We start from the raw sequence: 17247 nt of genomic DNA on the forward strand, positions 1-17247 counted from the left end.
TACAGGTTTACAATCTGTTCTCAGCACTCACCAAGAAGGTGGATGTCATCTCAGAAGGACTGCAAGCATGTCAAACTGTGACAAGAGCATTAAAAATCACCTCTACTGTCAGCATCCAGTTCATCTAGTGTAGAGGAACCAGTGGAAAAGTGAACATCTCTTCTCAACCAAATCCAGAACGTGCATGTCCATGAAAACCCTGTCTTCCCTACGTGCCTCCACATAACTTTTTGTTATTGTTTTTCCCTCTCTACCAACAAAGGCCTCCTACAAGCTGGAGAAGATGCTAATGAACGAGCATGTTCTCAGTGATGTGAAAAAGCTGAGCCCTCTGCACCGAATGTCTGTCTTGGAGGGGAACATGTATCCATGGTGAAGACCAGATATACTAGTGGTAAGTTAATTCTCTTAATTATCTGATGCAAGTTTTCATCTCCATGCTAACACATTGGCAAGATTTTGGCAAAGTGTAGGACTACATTTTCCTGAGAGACAAAACTATAAATAAGCAGTAAACACAACATTTCACTTCCTTTATGCACTTACTTTGGTAACAGTCTGTCAACAGTTGAGACCATATGAATGACTCAAACTATATGCTATGTTGTGTGCTCTCTGCTATGCTTTAGAATATGTAGACATTGGACTTCCTCTTTAATGAGGTCATGCATGGCCCTGCATCCTTTGTGGCTGAGCTGAATGCAGTGGCTGTTCCTGTGTTCACAATGAGTGGCCTGAGTGAGCAGAATATATAGTATACAGTATAAAGCAGGTATATAAACAGGCAGTGCGCAGTACGTAGTATAAAGGTGAAGTGGCATCCATGTATCATCGCTGTGTGAGTAAAGTATCAAGTGAAAGTAACTATTAAAAGCATGCAAGAAGTATACATATGAAATGGCACTGAGCTTTTGTTGTGTGAAATGAAATAATGGCAGTTTTATATGTACTGTAAAATATAGACTTGCATACAGTTAATGTATATGTGTGCAGCTGTGTTGGGCTTTTTTCACAGTTTGAATAATTTTCCGCCTCAGGGGGGAGACATTGCCCAGGTAAACAACCAGCTCTTATTACTAAGAGGAACATATCTAACCGCATGTAGTTCTATGTCTGATCGGTGACATTTACTAGAGTGCAACACACCAATTAGACCCATACCCGCTTATTTGTCAGTTGTAGGAAATTGGACCTTAAATGTCAAAGGCATTTTCATCATCAAAATGAACCATAATTACCAACTTCTTTTACATTTCTGCCATCATTAGGCTGAGGTCGTGGTATGATAGATGTTTTCTCTGGCAAACAAACATTTCACTCACTCAGATCCAGGTATACCAGTGGTTCTCAGCCTGGAGTCTGTGGAACATGAGTGGGCCTTTAGGAACCTCCAGGGGGAGTAATTTCAACATAGCCTACATAAAAAAAAAGTTTGATGAAAGGCTTTACTGTTGTCATTGATTTTATCAATCACTTTTGGAAGAGCTGGGTCTCAGCCATCTTTCAAGGCCACTTACTCAATCGTCCACCAGGGAGCCCTGATAGCTCACCTTCTTGTCACTCTTCAGCTATCACTACCAATTAAAGACAACAAAACAACAACAACAACATTCTTCTCTCAATCTTGTGCAACAATATAAAGAACTGATATTCAAGCTTTTAATGGACATATTCATTGAACTTATCCACACTCCAAGCAGTCTGACTCGCTATTTGAAATTCCACTGCTTATGTAGACTACTTTTTAAAAGTCTTTTTTGCATTGTATCCTGAAAGCTTCATTGAACACATTAGCTGCCTCCCTTTGAATGTGAATCCAGCAGGTGACATTGTTACTGTAACCCTGTCAAAAATGTCAAATAAATGTTAGTTCATGTTTACTAAACTAAAACTGTAGCTGAACTAAACTTGTTCTTTGGCAGCTCCTATAGTAAGATCACTGCCTAATATGGAGGTTAAGGCCACACACAGGAATCTGGTTTAAAGTAGTCTTTAAATAACCTGCACTTAAACTCCATTTGATTTAGTGTAAAAGTGTTCTATTCTGCTGCTCTCATTGAATGGCAGACTATTACTTTTACACATGCACAGTAATACTGACTTATGGCAATGAATATGTTTCCTAAATGATAGGCTTTTATTCTGATGTTTTTACTATTACTATTCAGTGCTGTCTACGATGCTTTCTTAATATTCTACAAGCATAAACTCATTATGGTTGCAAGAAAGACATGACGACAAATGTCACAAATTCACTTTTTTGTTATTGCAGATTTAATTGGTGTGTATTTGGTAATTAACACACAAAGTTACATAAAGTGAATTAAACCCCAATCAAGTTGATACTGTAATCAGCGTGCATGTGTGCATGCGCAAATATGTGTGTTAATGTGAAATGCTGTGTGTGTGATGTGGTTTTACAGAGGGAGGAGAAGCAAAACAAGAGCCCGGCAGCCTTACAGAACTTTACATGGAGGAAATGAGAGGGCGAGGGAGTGAGGGGGTGGGAAATGAAATGTAACAACACTGGGAAGGGGAGCAGATCCCTACTTTTGCACCCAAGGGCCCCTCTTCCTTTCTCAGGCCTGACCGAGCCAGACATATTTCACTGATGAGACATCAACTCACTCAATCGCCAACACTCACCTTTCTTTTAGACATGTGCTTTCACTGGAGAGTTTGTGTGTGTGTGTGTGTGTGTGTCTGTGTGTGTCTAGGTGTGTGTGTGTGTGTGTGTGAGAGAGAGAGAGAGAGAGAGAGAAAGGCAGGGGAGGGCTGCTTTAGAGGAGATAAAACACACTTGCAGTCACTTGACTTTAACACACACATAAAACCACTCGAGCACCACAAATGTGTGCACACTTGCATCCACAAAGGGCTCTTGTCCTAACAGGCAGCTGGCCTCTGCTAAGTGACAGACAGGATGTTGGAAGCACTTTCATCAGTCTGAGGCTTTGATTCCTCTGCAGTCGCTCCTGTTTATTTTCTGCTTTGCCTCTTCACTCAGCAGTGCTTTTGAAATATTTCCCCCTATGATGGAGCCCGTCATTCTATCTAGACTGTAGGAGGAGAGAGCAGGGAGGTGAGCCTACTCCTCCACCCACCTTATTCATCAACCATCCATCCATCCATCCGTTAAGCCTCCCCACCTTCATCCTTCCCTCCCTCTGTCACGCACTTCATGATTTACCCTCCACCACCCCATGTTCTCTCCCTTTCCCCATTTCATTCCTCCACAGGTTCTCAGGGATTTTTGTTAAGCAGGAGGAGGAATTTGGTATGACTCACAGATTCCTGGGCAAGGATTCATGAGGTAACATCTGCTTCTAGATGCTTGGGGCGGCTCTTATCCCCTACCTGGCCAGGGCCCAGAACTGTATCCTGGCCTGAATGTATCTACCCACCTGCGCAAGATGCAAGGCAAGATGCCTGTGGATGTGTTCAGCTGGTGATGGTAGGCATGCTATTTTGGCTTGACTTTAAGTGTCCTGCTATAACTATACCTGAAAATCACATATCTGATGGTTTATTTTAGTTTGAAGGGAATACTGAATTAGTTTAAATTAGCCCAAATATTCTACTCAATAGTTGGTTTAGCAGGCTTTGGAATTAAAAATAGATGGTGTAGCTATAGCTAAAAAGAATGCTAATAGCACAGCAGGCCTAATGTCATCAGGATAGGTCCACAAGAAAAGCAGCACTATAGTCAAATAAAATATTTTTGTATTTTCAAGGATTCGACCGACAGATCTCAGCATCAATAAGCAACACAATGAAAGTGTGTATACAGGTGGTATTTCAGTTGCATAATATCTAATGTTTTGTTACATCCATGCTAACTCTGTGGTCACGTCATATCATTCATATTAGAGCAGTTGAGTGGGGTTAAAAAAACTACAAGAGATTTAGTTTTGTCTGTTAAGATGGTCACTGTGTCAGAGACGCTTATAGAGTCTTAAATTCTTCTACACGTTGGTCCCCGACCAATCATAACTTGCCATTTTTCTCAACTTGCACAATGTCATCAGGAAGGTGGCGCTAGGGACAGGCTTCTGGGTGTGTATGATACCTGCTGTCTTGTGTTAAGAAAAGCCTAAAAAAAGAAATAAAATAAGAAGTGTGACCCTTTCCGCTGTTTCACACTTCCAGCACCAACAACATCATTCCTCTTTTGCTTCGCCATGTGTACAGTTGTGCACAGAAAATCTCTCTGTGTTACTATAGGTCAACGTCATGGTACACAAGGTGGAATATGCCACACTAAGTGAGAGAAGAAAAGAAAATCTCTGAAAAGTTCCAGATACAGCGTTTGTTCTCTTTGTTACAGTACACATATTGATACTGATATCGTAGTCTGAACCCGACATAAGGCTTAAAATGGTAACCATCTTGGATTAATGCATGAAGGTTTCCAAGTTGGAATATCTGGAGGGTTCCCATTCTTCATCTGCAGACATTGCCTGAGTGCAGCATAAAGCCTAAGCAGAACATGATGCATCATTTTTAAGCAAAGCTAATGGTAGTGACACACAGAAATGGTACCAATAGCAGTCCATCAGTGCATTGGTTGTTTGCTAGAAGATGAGAGGCTCACTTGTCTGTAAATCTACAAGATTCATAATGACTTAATAATCTTAGTTATCCTTTTGATTGTTACAGGTGAGTCCAAACTTAATAGTCAAAGTGAAAATTGATGATTAGATTTATCTGCCTGAATTGAATCAGCACAGCTGGTCAGATGAAAAAGTGCCAAGTGGCAAAGAAACAATGGAGTGTGCAATTAGCTAATGCAACTGGACAGCCATTTTGGGTCGAACCAAGTCTGCAGAAGAGGAAGCCATGATGATGCTGCACTTTCTTGTCTCATAGTGCTTAGTTTGTCTTCTGGCACAGTGCTCAGTTCCCTGACTGAGGAAGGGCAGCTAGAAGACACACACGTACATAAACCCGCAGAGTCAGCCTATTGATCATGTTCCTTTCCCTTGTTGAGATGTATGGATCAAATACTATCACAGGGGAAACAGAGGGCCAGCTTATGGAAATGACGATCCTCTTTGACACTGAGCTCCTGGACATCAGAAAATCATAAGGAGCATCACAGTGAGCACTGGTGCTTCTGGTTTATGTGGTGTCGATGTTTGTTTCCACAGAGGCATTACTTTCATTACAGGCCCCTGTCTTCCTATTGGTAATCTTGTTGTTATGGGGAGATTTAATACGTCAAATAGAGAGGAGATGATATAGTTTAAGCTTAATGGAGAACCGGAGTAGAAAATTTCACATCCAAATGGATCTCATTACACATCTAGCGACAGAAATAGCCAACAGGTATAGAATACAAAGTCAGCTCAACAGCGGTGACTAAATCACTTGGAGTCAGACAGGTTTTGATCTTGCCATTCATCTGCAGTGGCGTGGTCGTGGGCGTTCGCAGTGGACTCATTTCCTAATGGACTCTGGCGAGCGCCTGCCAAAGAGCAAGCTGGGAAAGAATGAATGTTATCCATTAGACAAAATGGCCGTCTGTAAATTGTAGCCACTCTGCATAAACGAGCAAGAGCTGGGCGGGAGCGGGAGCAGATGGATGGAGAGGTCTCGGAACCAACTTATAGTAATGGAAGCTGGCTCGCTATCATTCATTGCTGCCATGCCTTCAATATGGCCAGTAAATAGTTTGCAGCTGGTTTTAAACATTATGATTTAGAGGAAACTCATACTGACATATTGCATTTGACGTTAACATTTCGTAACCCCAGTTTGGGTTGGGTTTTTTTGTGATTTCATGGGTTTAGTAAATTCCATATAACCTTCATGCTGACTTTTTCTCAGCTTATAATGTACAGAAACATTACACACTAAATATACTCTACGGGGCAATACAGTCACCATGTGTGACATGAGGACTTTATCTGGGTCCCTGTCTATTATGAGGCAGACACAGAAGGTCTACATGGTGTTCCTCACCGACACTCCTTTATCTTGTCTCCACTCAACCTTATCTATGGCAATCCATTCAGATAAGATGGATACTAATGATGGTGGAAAACCTCAAGGGTTTTTACTGGAAACACTTGGAAAGACATTGCATATTTGAGTATGTAGACAGAGAGAAAAAGATCCACCATAACACACCCAGACAGTGAATATTTACTTGTTTATTCATACTGTTGACTCCATCAAGAGATATATCAGCACTGCTCCAACTCTCAAACTGCAGACTTTCTGACTAAAAGAGAAAGCTGGAAGGAGGAAAAAATGGGAGAGGCTCCACAGAGCATTGAACTATCTGACATTCCAGTCAAATGCACAGGGATAAAACCAGGTGTGAAATCACCTCTCCTGTTTAGACTTGACGCCACAAAGCAGAGGACCATCTGGCAAACTGTCAGAGAGCTAAACACAGTCTGTTTGCTGCAGCTCTTCTACCTCTACTGTTAGTCTTAAGAAAGTGGTGCTGCAATTGGAGGAATATAATGTGGCACTAGAAAACACTTGATATTCCCCTAAACTTGTCAACTAGTTAGTCTGTAAGAATACATTATGGAGACAGACTATGTCATGTGAAAATAAAATCCCTACTTTAGACATCAACAAAACTAGCTTAGCACTAGTCGTATGAATGTAGTATACTAAACAACAGAATCAAACACATCCGCAATTAATAAGTCCAGCGAACAATGTGCAATGCCTAAAACAAAACAATCGAAATGTGTTGAATTACAGACCATACCTTTTTGGGAATACAATCAGCTTTAAATGAACCTTCTACCAGATGCTCTAATAGCTCCAAAATAGATTTGAATTGTGCAGAAACACAAAATTGAAAAAGCAATTTACTTATGCAAATGCAGTGAGCTGCTATAGGCATAAGTGGCAGTTCAACAAGGGCCTGATGAAAGTCCTGCAGTCTCTCAAACACATAAGCAAATATAAATGCCTCACCTGATGGCAAGAATAATAAATACAGAAGTAAAACCGTATGACAATTGCCTCTTGCTGCAACATTATTAGTACGAATCCAATACAGACTCCAAAGCTGTTCAGATTGCACTCTCACTGTAAGTAACGCTCAAGCATGTCCTATATACTTTGTGTATAATGGCTGACAGTGAACATATGTTCAGCCAGTGTTTGACCATTCGTGTCAAATTGTTGGTATTAGGAAAAATCCCTGGTCACTGATGTTCAACCAGTCTTGGTATGCAACTGTAGTTCCATACACTTTGCTGGTTAGCCATAATCACTGAATATTTCATCTAAGTCTCTTTGTTAAACAGCTTTGTCATATTTGCAACATGAGAGACAATAGAGTTAACAAAGGATTTCTTTACTTTTTCTGTCTCCTCATGAAACCTTCAACAAATGAAGCATTTATTCTACGTTCAAGGATCAGTATCAAGTTGTTTTATTAAATGTAGATTCTGCATTATTGTTCACTTGTGGTGTCTGTCTTCATCGACCTTAAAGTCCACACCATGTGTGATTTGCAGTCAAAGGCCCAGTGTTTTACATTTAGGAGGATCTATTGGCAGATTAGAAATTTAATATAATATGAATAACCATGTTTTCATTAGTGTATAATCACCTAAAAATAAGAATCATTAGGTTTTTGTAACCTTTAAGTATCTTTAAAATGAGAATAATGGATTTTATGACCTGAGGTGCTAACCCTGGGTATATAATATAGCTTAACATTTTGGGGATGAATATACAAACAACAAACACAGCCATAATGACTCGTATTTCACGAGGTAAGCACATCACCTGATGAGTTCATCTCTGTCAATGGTTCATCTACAGCCAGGTCTGTCACACAGGGAGACAGCACAAAAGAGGGCTGGCTGTACTGTAGGAAATTGGACACTATGTCTGTGGTCGGAGGCAGATAGATGCCAGGCAGACATGGCTAGCTCCTCTGTTCTCATGCTGATACCTGATAAAGGGGACTGGGCCTGTCTTCTGGAAAAACAAAAGAGCTACAGCAGCCTCGTTTGATAATGCTGGAATGTCTCAGAGTATGTGTGTGTATTTTGTGTGTCTGTGTGCTGCTTGCTGGGCAATGCTACAGTAAGTGGGAATGTACCTGCACACTATCTGTAAGAGCAAAAACACACAACATGGCAAGCAGAGGAAATGAACAGACGTTATCGGGATGAAGGATGTTGAAAGAGAGCACAAAATTGAATGCCAAGAAGACGCTGAATAACTTTAGCAGCAGTGGTGCATTATTTATGTGGCACGCACTGTAAGATATCACTTACATGGCAGGAGCACAAGCCCAAAGGTTGGATTGGTTTTCGATACTGCACAGTGATTCTGTGACTGACCGTGATGCAGTGATACAAGGGGGTGCAGCAATGCAGCTGCTTCTCTGTGAAATGCAGCCCGTGGGCTTTACATACAATTTGGCTGCTAATGTTGCATCTCGGGTTACTCCTCTTTCTTTCCAATGACACACGTCTGAATACAGAGTCAACTCATTCCAGCTGCGACAAGTTCCTCTGTGTAAGCCATCAACATAAGTATAACTTATCAAAATAGATCATAATAAAAGACTCCATTTGCATCCATCACTGTCATAACTGTGAAAAGTACATATTGACCGCCGTGGCCAATATGATACCACTCAGAGCCAGTATTTCATGCGGATATTTGTTTTTCAAAATTACCTGTCTCTGTAGACTCTAAAACTTGTTGTTGCTCTTAGCTAACTCTTCTTCATTTCTGTTTTTAACAATGCAGCATGTAAAACTGACATACTTGGCAAGACAAAAATGTCCAAGCAAGGTAGTACACAGTGCCTTTCAGCACACCTTCTCCATGTCAGACAGTAAATCCCCTCTGAGGGAACGTAGGTTGATGTCTTTGCTCTCAAGCTCCTCTTTATCTCCTGCTGTAATTGCATCTGCCTACACTTTGATTCACAAAAGAGCCTATTAAATGTCAAATACTTGTTAAAGCTTGTTTACTTTTTGGGGCTTTTGTGTCAGAATATTTGTGGGAGGAGGAGGGCCGTCAGGAGATAACTGGAAGTGGGGGGACGTGATCGTTCATGTGCTCTGGTAAGTTTCACATTATGAGAGACGTTCCGGTAATCATGTTCTGTGTCCGCAGAGAAAGACGAGTGAATCGAGAGCGGTCCTTGATGTTTGCCTCAAGGGCTTTTTCCTGATACAGAAGATTATTAAAGATTAAAAACGCCATCTGCCCAAAGTTTTCTCAAACTACATTTGACACGACTTTCTGTAAAAAATGGTTAATTCTTTCACCGTGTAATCCATTTTCTTTGGGATTCTAGCAGTTTCAACAGTTTCAACTGATTTTTTGGCCACCATGGGAGCCGTGGAACAAGCTGTTCAACCAACACTGACATATAGCTTTATAAAGTTTTTATGCTGAACGTGTTAGCAGCAAACAACTGCCTTACACATCCAGCAGACAGGAACAACACTGGCATTCATTTAGAGTCGTGGAGTTCTGGTTACCTGATAAATGTAAGTCCAGTTCACTCTCCCTTTAGCTCTTTTTTTGGTTTCCACCAAGTCCTGAGGGAAATATCTCGCCCTTTCAGCACTAAAAGATGCTAACTGCTGATATTCACCAGCAAGTCACTAACTCTGTCTGTTTACTGGAAACATGGCAGTTCAATATGGCGGCCTCCATGAAAGTGGACCACTGTAGACAACAACAGTTGATTCTAAGGTAATGAAAACCCAATGATTCCTGTATTCAGGTGATCATACACTCATGAAAACATAGCCACGGATGCCAGAATGTTGGTAGTGATACCAATACCAGTGAAATTCCACGATTCCCGATACCACAGTAAAAATGTCCCAATCAAGTTTTCTTATCCCATTGAATAGCTGCTGATACTCCTGAGTTAAACTTGATTTTTTCTTAATAATACAGGTGACTAGCTCTGCATTGCATTCAGAAAAACATTGCCTGCAACCAACCTTAATTTTTTTTAGAATTAATATATCAATATTTGTATAGCCTATATATAGGCTATATTTTATACTGAACAACTAATAAACAAACACACTCTCTCTGCAATATTTTTTGATAGTTTGATCTTGTCTTGTTGCTATCTGGAAGGCGTTTCTCTCTGCCTTTAACAGTGTCCTGCAGAGTGTGTTGCTTCAGTGCAGCCTTTACCTGAGTTACCTGACTGAACTGGATTCTGCTCTCTTTATTTTCCTCGTCTGTACATCTTTTCATTAATGAATTACTCTTATTTGCTCTTTGTTTGCTGGCTTGGTGAGGGTTCGCCTCCACCTCTCTCTGTCTCGCCTGAGAGCACACACACACACACACAGACACAGCACAGTGACAGAAACACGGAGGAGAGTTGATGACGGAGCAAAATCAAATCCTCGGTACCTAGAGGAAAAAGTAGGTAGAAAAACAAGTACTGTCAAGTTTTCAGAAATTTGGCATCAACTTGGTACTGAAGTAGCTTATCGGTTCCTGTGACATCCCTAATGAATATTCTATTTAATTTCTGCCAATAGATCCTCCTAATTCTTACACACTGGGCCTGTAAGTAGGAGAATAATAGTTCTTCAGTCCAATACTTTCACTTAACAGGAACATTCATTTTCATCTCTGTGTATTATACTGTAATTATTGTGTTGAGAAGGAAATACCACTGAATTTTTGTACCCTAGAAAAACACACAAACTTACAGTTTTAATTTACACTCATTACTATTTACTTAAACCATAAACAAAGGAGAGCTGTCCAGAAATGACAGCAGTGATTCATGTCCGACACCAACATACAGCTACATTAAGAATAATTTATAATACATAATAACATGCAGTGGAAAGGTTTTGAATTTGGGTGTACTCTTGTTCAAACTAGTCATTACTGCTATAAAACGAGGCTCATTTAAATGTGGAAGCCAAGGAAAATGTTATTTAAAACCACGCAGTCTGCTTTTTACTTTCAGTGGAGCAGCTCCAGGCCTGATGATGTTGCAGATTATGTCATTTGTTGAGAGATTATTTGTGTTTGAATAGTATTGATTGAACTGTACCAGTCCTGTGATAAAAGCATTTGGATAAGTATGATCCTCACGTCATGTGTATAAAGACCATGAAAAGCAATGATAAACTATATTGTCTTTCATTCAAAAACATAGCTGTCTATTTGGATTAACTCAGCTGTCAGAGCTGAGGCCTACTTGAACAAATTTCTGCAAATATCCTCTCTCGCAACTGTGCATAACCAAGCCTGTCATTTTCCCAGGAATAGAAGGGTAGTTAAAATTACAGCTTTTGAGGAGTGGAAATTTACGCACTGTCTGTTCTTAAATAGGAGCTCTAACAAAATAGCCATATGGTAACATTTACAGATTTAAACATGGGAAGTTTAACGATATAAGAGGAATCTTTAATGATATATGACAAAGTGTGAGTTTAGCATCCGCCTATTCAGCTGTAAAGTTTAGTTTTAAAACACTGATGTAGTTTTACATTGGATGTGCAGAGCAGTCAATACTCCACAGCCTTTAGCTTTTCAAAATCTTTCTGTCCAAGACGTCAAAATCAAATCAAAGATCAAAGATTAGCCTTGAAGAGATTAAAACTGAGTATAATTAGTTGCTGTCACCTTCAAGAATGCTTTCAAGGATCCGATAAGGTTCCTAGATCTAAGTTTGGGAGCCTAAGTTTTAGAATAGCAGGACATTAGATAATGCAAATTTGGTCCCTTGAAAGAGTTCAGGAGAGAGAAACCAGGTCCAAATGCCGACTGAAAGCTACATTTTTTTGGTCCACTTTGGGGCAGCAGAACATAACAGTGACATAAACTGTCTTATAAATATTGCCTTATAAAGTTGTTCTGACCAACGTGTCAACAGATAGTTGTCTACTTAAACATCAATCTGACTTGCAACATTCATTTGGAGTTTCTGGCCACTGTATAAATGTGATGTAAATGTGCTCCTGGTGGAAACAAGGTTAATGAGTCAACCAGAAAAAGTAAAGTTGTGGGCTTTAAAACCAAAACAACCAGCTGAAAGGTGCTAAAACACTGTGCAAAGAACTGGATTATAATTCCTTATGGGTCTGTCTCAATAAGCAACAGCTTTGACATTATACATAATCAACCGATCCACTGTGTGAACATATAAAATCCTATAAGCCATGTCTATATTAGAGTAAAAGCATCAGGAGATTATTATCAGGAGAGGTCCAATACTCTTTTAAAGCTGACAGTCTGGGGAGCTTACCAAAACGATAATGTTGTAATCATCAAATATTCCTCGTTGTTTTGTATCTCATCGATAAGCATAATTAAGTGGTGAATCTTAAAAGAGACTTGACTGTACACAGTGTTTCTGTAGTAGGGTCCAACAAACCCCCAAAAGAGGATTTTAAAGAAGGTTTTGACTTTCCACATAATGTGCAGATATTTTTTACACATCTTTAACAATATAACCACCATGATATACAATAATAAGGTAGAACTTGAGAGAGGACATGCCTACTTTCTTATAAACGTTCATTTAACTCATGTTGGTGGTAAAATTGCTCATAAAGCCTTTAAGAATCTGAGCTCTGCTTCCTCCTGCCTTGCAGGTCTGAGGGGAGTCTGTCGCATCAAACCACTGAACTCCTACATTGATACTTGATAAGCTACATCCAATATCACTTTGAACTAGTGCAGCACTATGTGATCCCTACCGATATATTACTTTTTGTTGTATGTGACAAATCACTAAATATAATCGACGTGAGTCTAAAGGATTGTTGTGTTCTTTTATGTGATGTCTTTCAGTGCTTTATGCTTTGTTTCTTGTGAAATCTAAAAGATCATTATGGAGCCTAGAAGTACAGCATATCCTAGACACAGGACAGTGGGGGATCTAGAAAATGCCCTGTCACCCCAGTTTTGTGTGAAATGCAGCCAGATTTAACACATTAACATTAACACAGAATTTAAAGTTCTAGTGCGTAACCTTTTAGGAGGATCTATTGATTAACTGTTCTTGTAACCTTAGAATGAGGCTTTTATATCTACGGATGAAGTGCCTTCAATGGAGGCCGCCATGTTGAATCATCATGTTTCTAAAGTAGCTCAAAATGGACTAACTAAACTCAACACCAGCTCTAGATTGAGGCCTTCACATTCGCAGTCATCTCCTTTATGCTTGGAAGGGGAGGGTGAGGCAAGAGAATTGCAATCTAGTGGCTAGATGCCACTAAATCCTACACAAGTTCTTTAATGATCTGTTATGGCCACAGTTTAGATTAAGTGGTTAAGTTCAATGAAAAATTACGTATTTGGAAAAATGTCTGAAGTTTTGCAAAAAAAAAAAAATATATATTGATTTTTAATGCCACCTTTAGATATTTCTATTCAATGCTTTTCTAATGTGCCACAATAATGTAATGTTTGTGAGTTTAAATCTTTATTTGTGGGCTTTTCCGAGCAAATATGTATTTAAGTTATTGTTTGTGATTAAATCAGAAGGCCTATATATTTCTACCACCCCTTAAAGTATCCATGCCACCCGCTTGCCACCCCATTAACATGTCTCTAGATCCGTCCCTGAGGTCAGATGTCAAATTTCCATTCATAATCTCCATGGTGTCTATCATACGTGATCCCCACCTGGTCCTGCTTTGTGCATTTGAAGGGTCTGGGGGTTTGTCACTGATGGGGAACCGAGGTAAAGACACTGTCTGTCCAACTGGGGGCGGCGTTGGACAGCCACTTTTTACAGGCATCCCAGCGATCAGCAATTCACACCCCCCGCCCCACCACCACCCACCTCACCCTCACTTGTGGGATCAGCAATTCAGATCGCATGCAAATCCAGGAGCGTCACTGTGAGTGTGTGTGTGTGTGTGTGTGTGTGTGAGTGAGAGAGAGAGAGAAAGAGAGGAAAAGCGAGGGGGGGGGAGAGAAGTGCAGTTGCATTCCTGGAGAGAGAGAGAGAGAGAGAGAGAGAGAGAGAGAGAGAGAGAAAAGAGAGAGATCCCTGCCCCTTCCTCCTCCTTCCTCCTCCTTCCTCTCTTCGCTCCTGGTCTCCCAGCCGGCGGCGGCAGAGGGATTTTTAACCCGGGCTGCAGATGCGGGATACAGGGCTGCAGAGTGAAAGAGACACTGGTAGTCCGTAGGGAAGTTGTGGAAAGGAGGCTCGGTGCAACATTTAAACGCATTTAAAAGAGTTTTTGGAGTTTGTTTTCGGACCCTGCGGGCGGTAAAATTTAATTTGAGGAAAAGTTTACTTTTTGGCTTACATCCGTGTGGTGGTCATGGGTTCCCAGCGCGCACTCCGGTCCGGCCGGACTGCGCTGCTCCTTGCGGGGCTGCTCGTGGCTCTGTGGCAGCGCTGCGATGCAAGTTGCCCGGAGAAAGCCTTGGAGGACAGGGAAGAGGACGCCAACATAGTTTTGACCGGCACCGTGGACGAAATAATTAACATGGACCCGGTGCACAATACCTATTCTTGCAAGGTAAGTGATTTCGTGTGAAACGATCTAAGTGAAGTAGTCGCAGGAGAGCATTGCTTCAAGCCAAAGACACCTGCTTCTTGCATGAAAACCACCAGCTGGGTTTATGTGCACTATTAGAAGTCACATTATCACTTAATACTTTTACCCTCGTGTAGCTGATGGAAGCCATTACCACCGAGTTTGTGTTCCAGCTCTCTCAACAGTTTGCATGAAAACATTTTACAAACCCATTCATCCAGAAGCATTTGGCAGCGGTTGCGTGGACACTGACAGAGAATCCACTTTGCCTTCAGAAATAGATAATGTTTTTTTTTATTTTTTTTATTTTATTTCCACTTACCAATTACATAGCTACAAGGGAGGCCTAACCGACCATGTAATCATCCCAAACATGCTGCCGTATGAGAGTGGCCCCTCACCGGCCCCTGGCTGTATAGCCCTCAATTGATTTCTAGTCATAAATGTTGGAAACATGCAACTTTATTTACCAGTGGCTGCTGAGATGATATTCTGAATCGTGATTTATTCTGTGGTGTTGCCAACAGATGCCACCACATTCATCTCAAACTAGAGATTTGTGACTTGTGGCTAATTTAGGAATAAAAAAAGTCCATAAATTGCAATGAGATTACCACAGAAACACTTAAAGCACCCCAAATAGTACTGTGATATGTAGGACGCTGTTATAACACTGTAAGAGACACATAACATAATTTTATTCTCAGTATAGAGTACTGACTAGTGCTTCAAGGTGTGCCCAAAGCGATAAAAATGTGAAGTCATACTTTACATTGTCATTAGTCACTTCTGAAACCTGTCTCTGATTACTAAACCACACAATAGCACATGGCAAAAACAACTTCCACTGCTCCACAAACAAGCACATTTTCAGTCAGGAAGCAGCCCTCCTCCGTCCTTATTCCACGGCCATTCATTGTGAAAAAACTTATGCACCATCATGGACTTGTGGTAGACCACTCTATAATCTGTCAAAATAAACAACTTTTGTTTGGTCAGCTCTCTTGCTGCTCTTTTCCTCAGCGCCCACTTGCTTCCCGTCTCCCGGTGAATGAGTGGAGTAGATTAGAGACACACGGCTCTCTTTCTGGAAAACAGAAAACCACCACCAAGTGCTGAAATGAGACAAGACTGCTAACATGTAGCGGAGGGGGCCAGCTTTCCCATGACTGTGCATAAAGCACCCTTTGCTGCACTGCCAGTGATGCATTATCTATGGGTGCATGCAGTGTGTTAGATCTAGAAGTTTTGAAGTGGCTGGACAAATGCTGTATCTGGATCTTCTGTGTGAGATTTATTCCAGTAGAAAAATCACTGTTACTACATACAATTTCAGCAGATGCTTTGGTAGCACAGATAAAGATTTGAACAGTAAGGTCAGAGAAACACACATCTTGCGCTTAGGGCAGGGGTACTGAGGGAAACCCTGATCCAGATGGCCCAGAACTGGAAAGCTGCCCTTTGAATGCTTTTAGATTAAAATATGATGCATGATGTTGGTTGTGACCAAATGCTAAAAGGCGTGCTGTCTTTCTGTTGTCGTTTGGCTAAAGGTCAGGGTGTGGCGCTACTTGAAAGGGAAGTCCAACGTCAACCGCGAAATTCTCCTTGATGGCGGCAACAAGTTGATGATCGGTGGCTTTGGCAATCCCGGGATCTGCGACAACCAGGTGGCCACGGGAGACACTCGCATATTCTTTCTCAACCCTGCCCCGCAGTCCATGGGCCCAGAACACAAGAACGAACTTATGCTCAACTCAAGTCTGATGAGGATTACCCTGCGCAACCTGGAGGAGGTGGAGTCCTGTGTGGAAGGTAAGCAGCCAGTTTGGAGGAATTTACAGTACTTGTTGTTGGGAGTCCAAAAAAGTAATTCTAAGAATGATAAACATGTATGAAAAAAAAGCGTTGCCTGCGAGAAAGTTAATGTAGAAATCTATGCTGTGGTTACTCACAGTGATTGTAAATCACTTAAAGCAGCAAGGAATTCATATACCGGTCGCTGCTAAAATTACATAGCCTTGGGCTCGGAGTGTCAAGGTTTCCCAGAACTCCATGAAACAAGGACACCTGAGTCATTTTAGGAGCTTTGTTGCCATGGTGAAGCTCCAGCTTTTCCAAGCAGAGCCTTGTTGAGGTGGGTGTGTCTGATCTGAACACCTTAAGGACACGGGTTGAGTGGTTAAGGGATGATTCCTGACCTTTGCACCTTGTGGCTGGGCTATTTTATTAAGTCAGAGGTGAAACTGCTTAACACTTACATTCACATAAACACATGATGTGGAAGCTTTACAGGGCAGGTTCCCATACTTTATTTTTACAACCCACTCACAGATTCCCACCATTTTAACTTTACTGCAAAAAGAACTACACACAGACAAAGACTGCAACAGCAGAAGCAGGCAATTAATGGACGGATCACACTTGCCCACACGTGAAAATAGTTTTCAAGGGGCTTTTGAAAGGTTTGATGTGCTTTAGATAATGTTGCTGTTGATTTGCGTCCCAGGACTTCAGCACGAAAAGAGTTAATTAAATACTTCTATTCCCCCCGAGTCCTTTTTTGGTTGAGAAGTCATTTGTCAGGCTCTTATGAGACGAACCATACAGCCATGACTAATAAATCTCAGCATCCACCGTGACTGTAAGACTGTAGCAGCCTGTGCCCCCATGCCAGAGAACAGTGAGCTTGCTGCTGTTTAACTTTTACTGGTGCATGACAATGTTGGCAGCTGTTCAAAATTTGAATCTAACA

The 17247-nt window shown here is 41.1% G+C and overlaps 1 protein-coding gene across 5 annotated transcripts in view; it reads left to right on the plus strand.

Annotated features, from left to right (window-relative positions):
- Window positions 1–14020: 14020 nt before the first annotated feature.
- The window catches only part of agrn (agrin), a 245088-nt gene continuing 241861 nt past the window's right edge, over window positions 14021–17247 (plus strand). For 4 of the 5 annotated variants that reach the window (XM_051426468.1, XM_051426470.1, XM_051426469.1 and 1 more), the window contains exons 1-2: window positions 14021–14474; window positions 16046–16307. In XM_051426468.1, the coding sequence (XP_051282428.1) occupies window positions 14274–14474; window positions 16046–16307 (463 nt within the window). In that variant the 5' untranslated portion in view covers window positions 14021–14273. The remainder of the gene's footprint in view (window positions 14475–16045; window positions 16308–17247) is intronic. The other variant, XM_051426471.1, reaches the window with a different exon arrangement.

This window comes from Dicentrarchus labrax, unplaced genomic scaffold (genome assembly GCF_905237075.1).
Source record: "Dicentrarchus labrax unplaced genomic scaffold, dlabrax2021, whole genome shotgun sequence".
NCBI classification, from domain to species: domain Eukaryota; kingdom Metazoa; phylum Chordata; class Actinopteri; family Moronidae; genus Dicentrarchus; species Dicentrarchus labrax.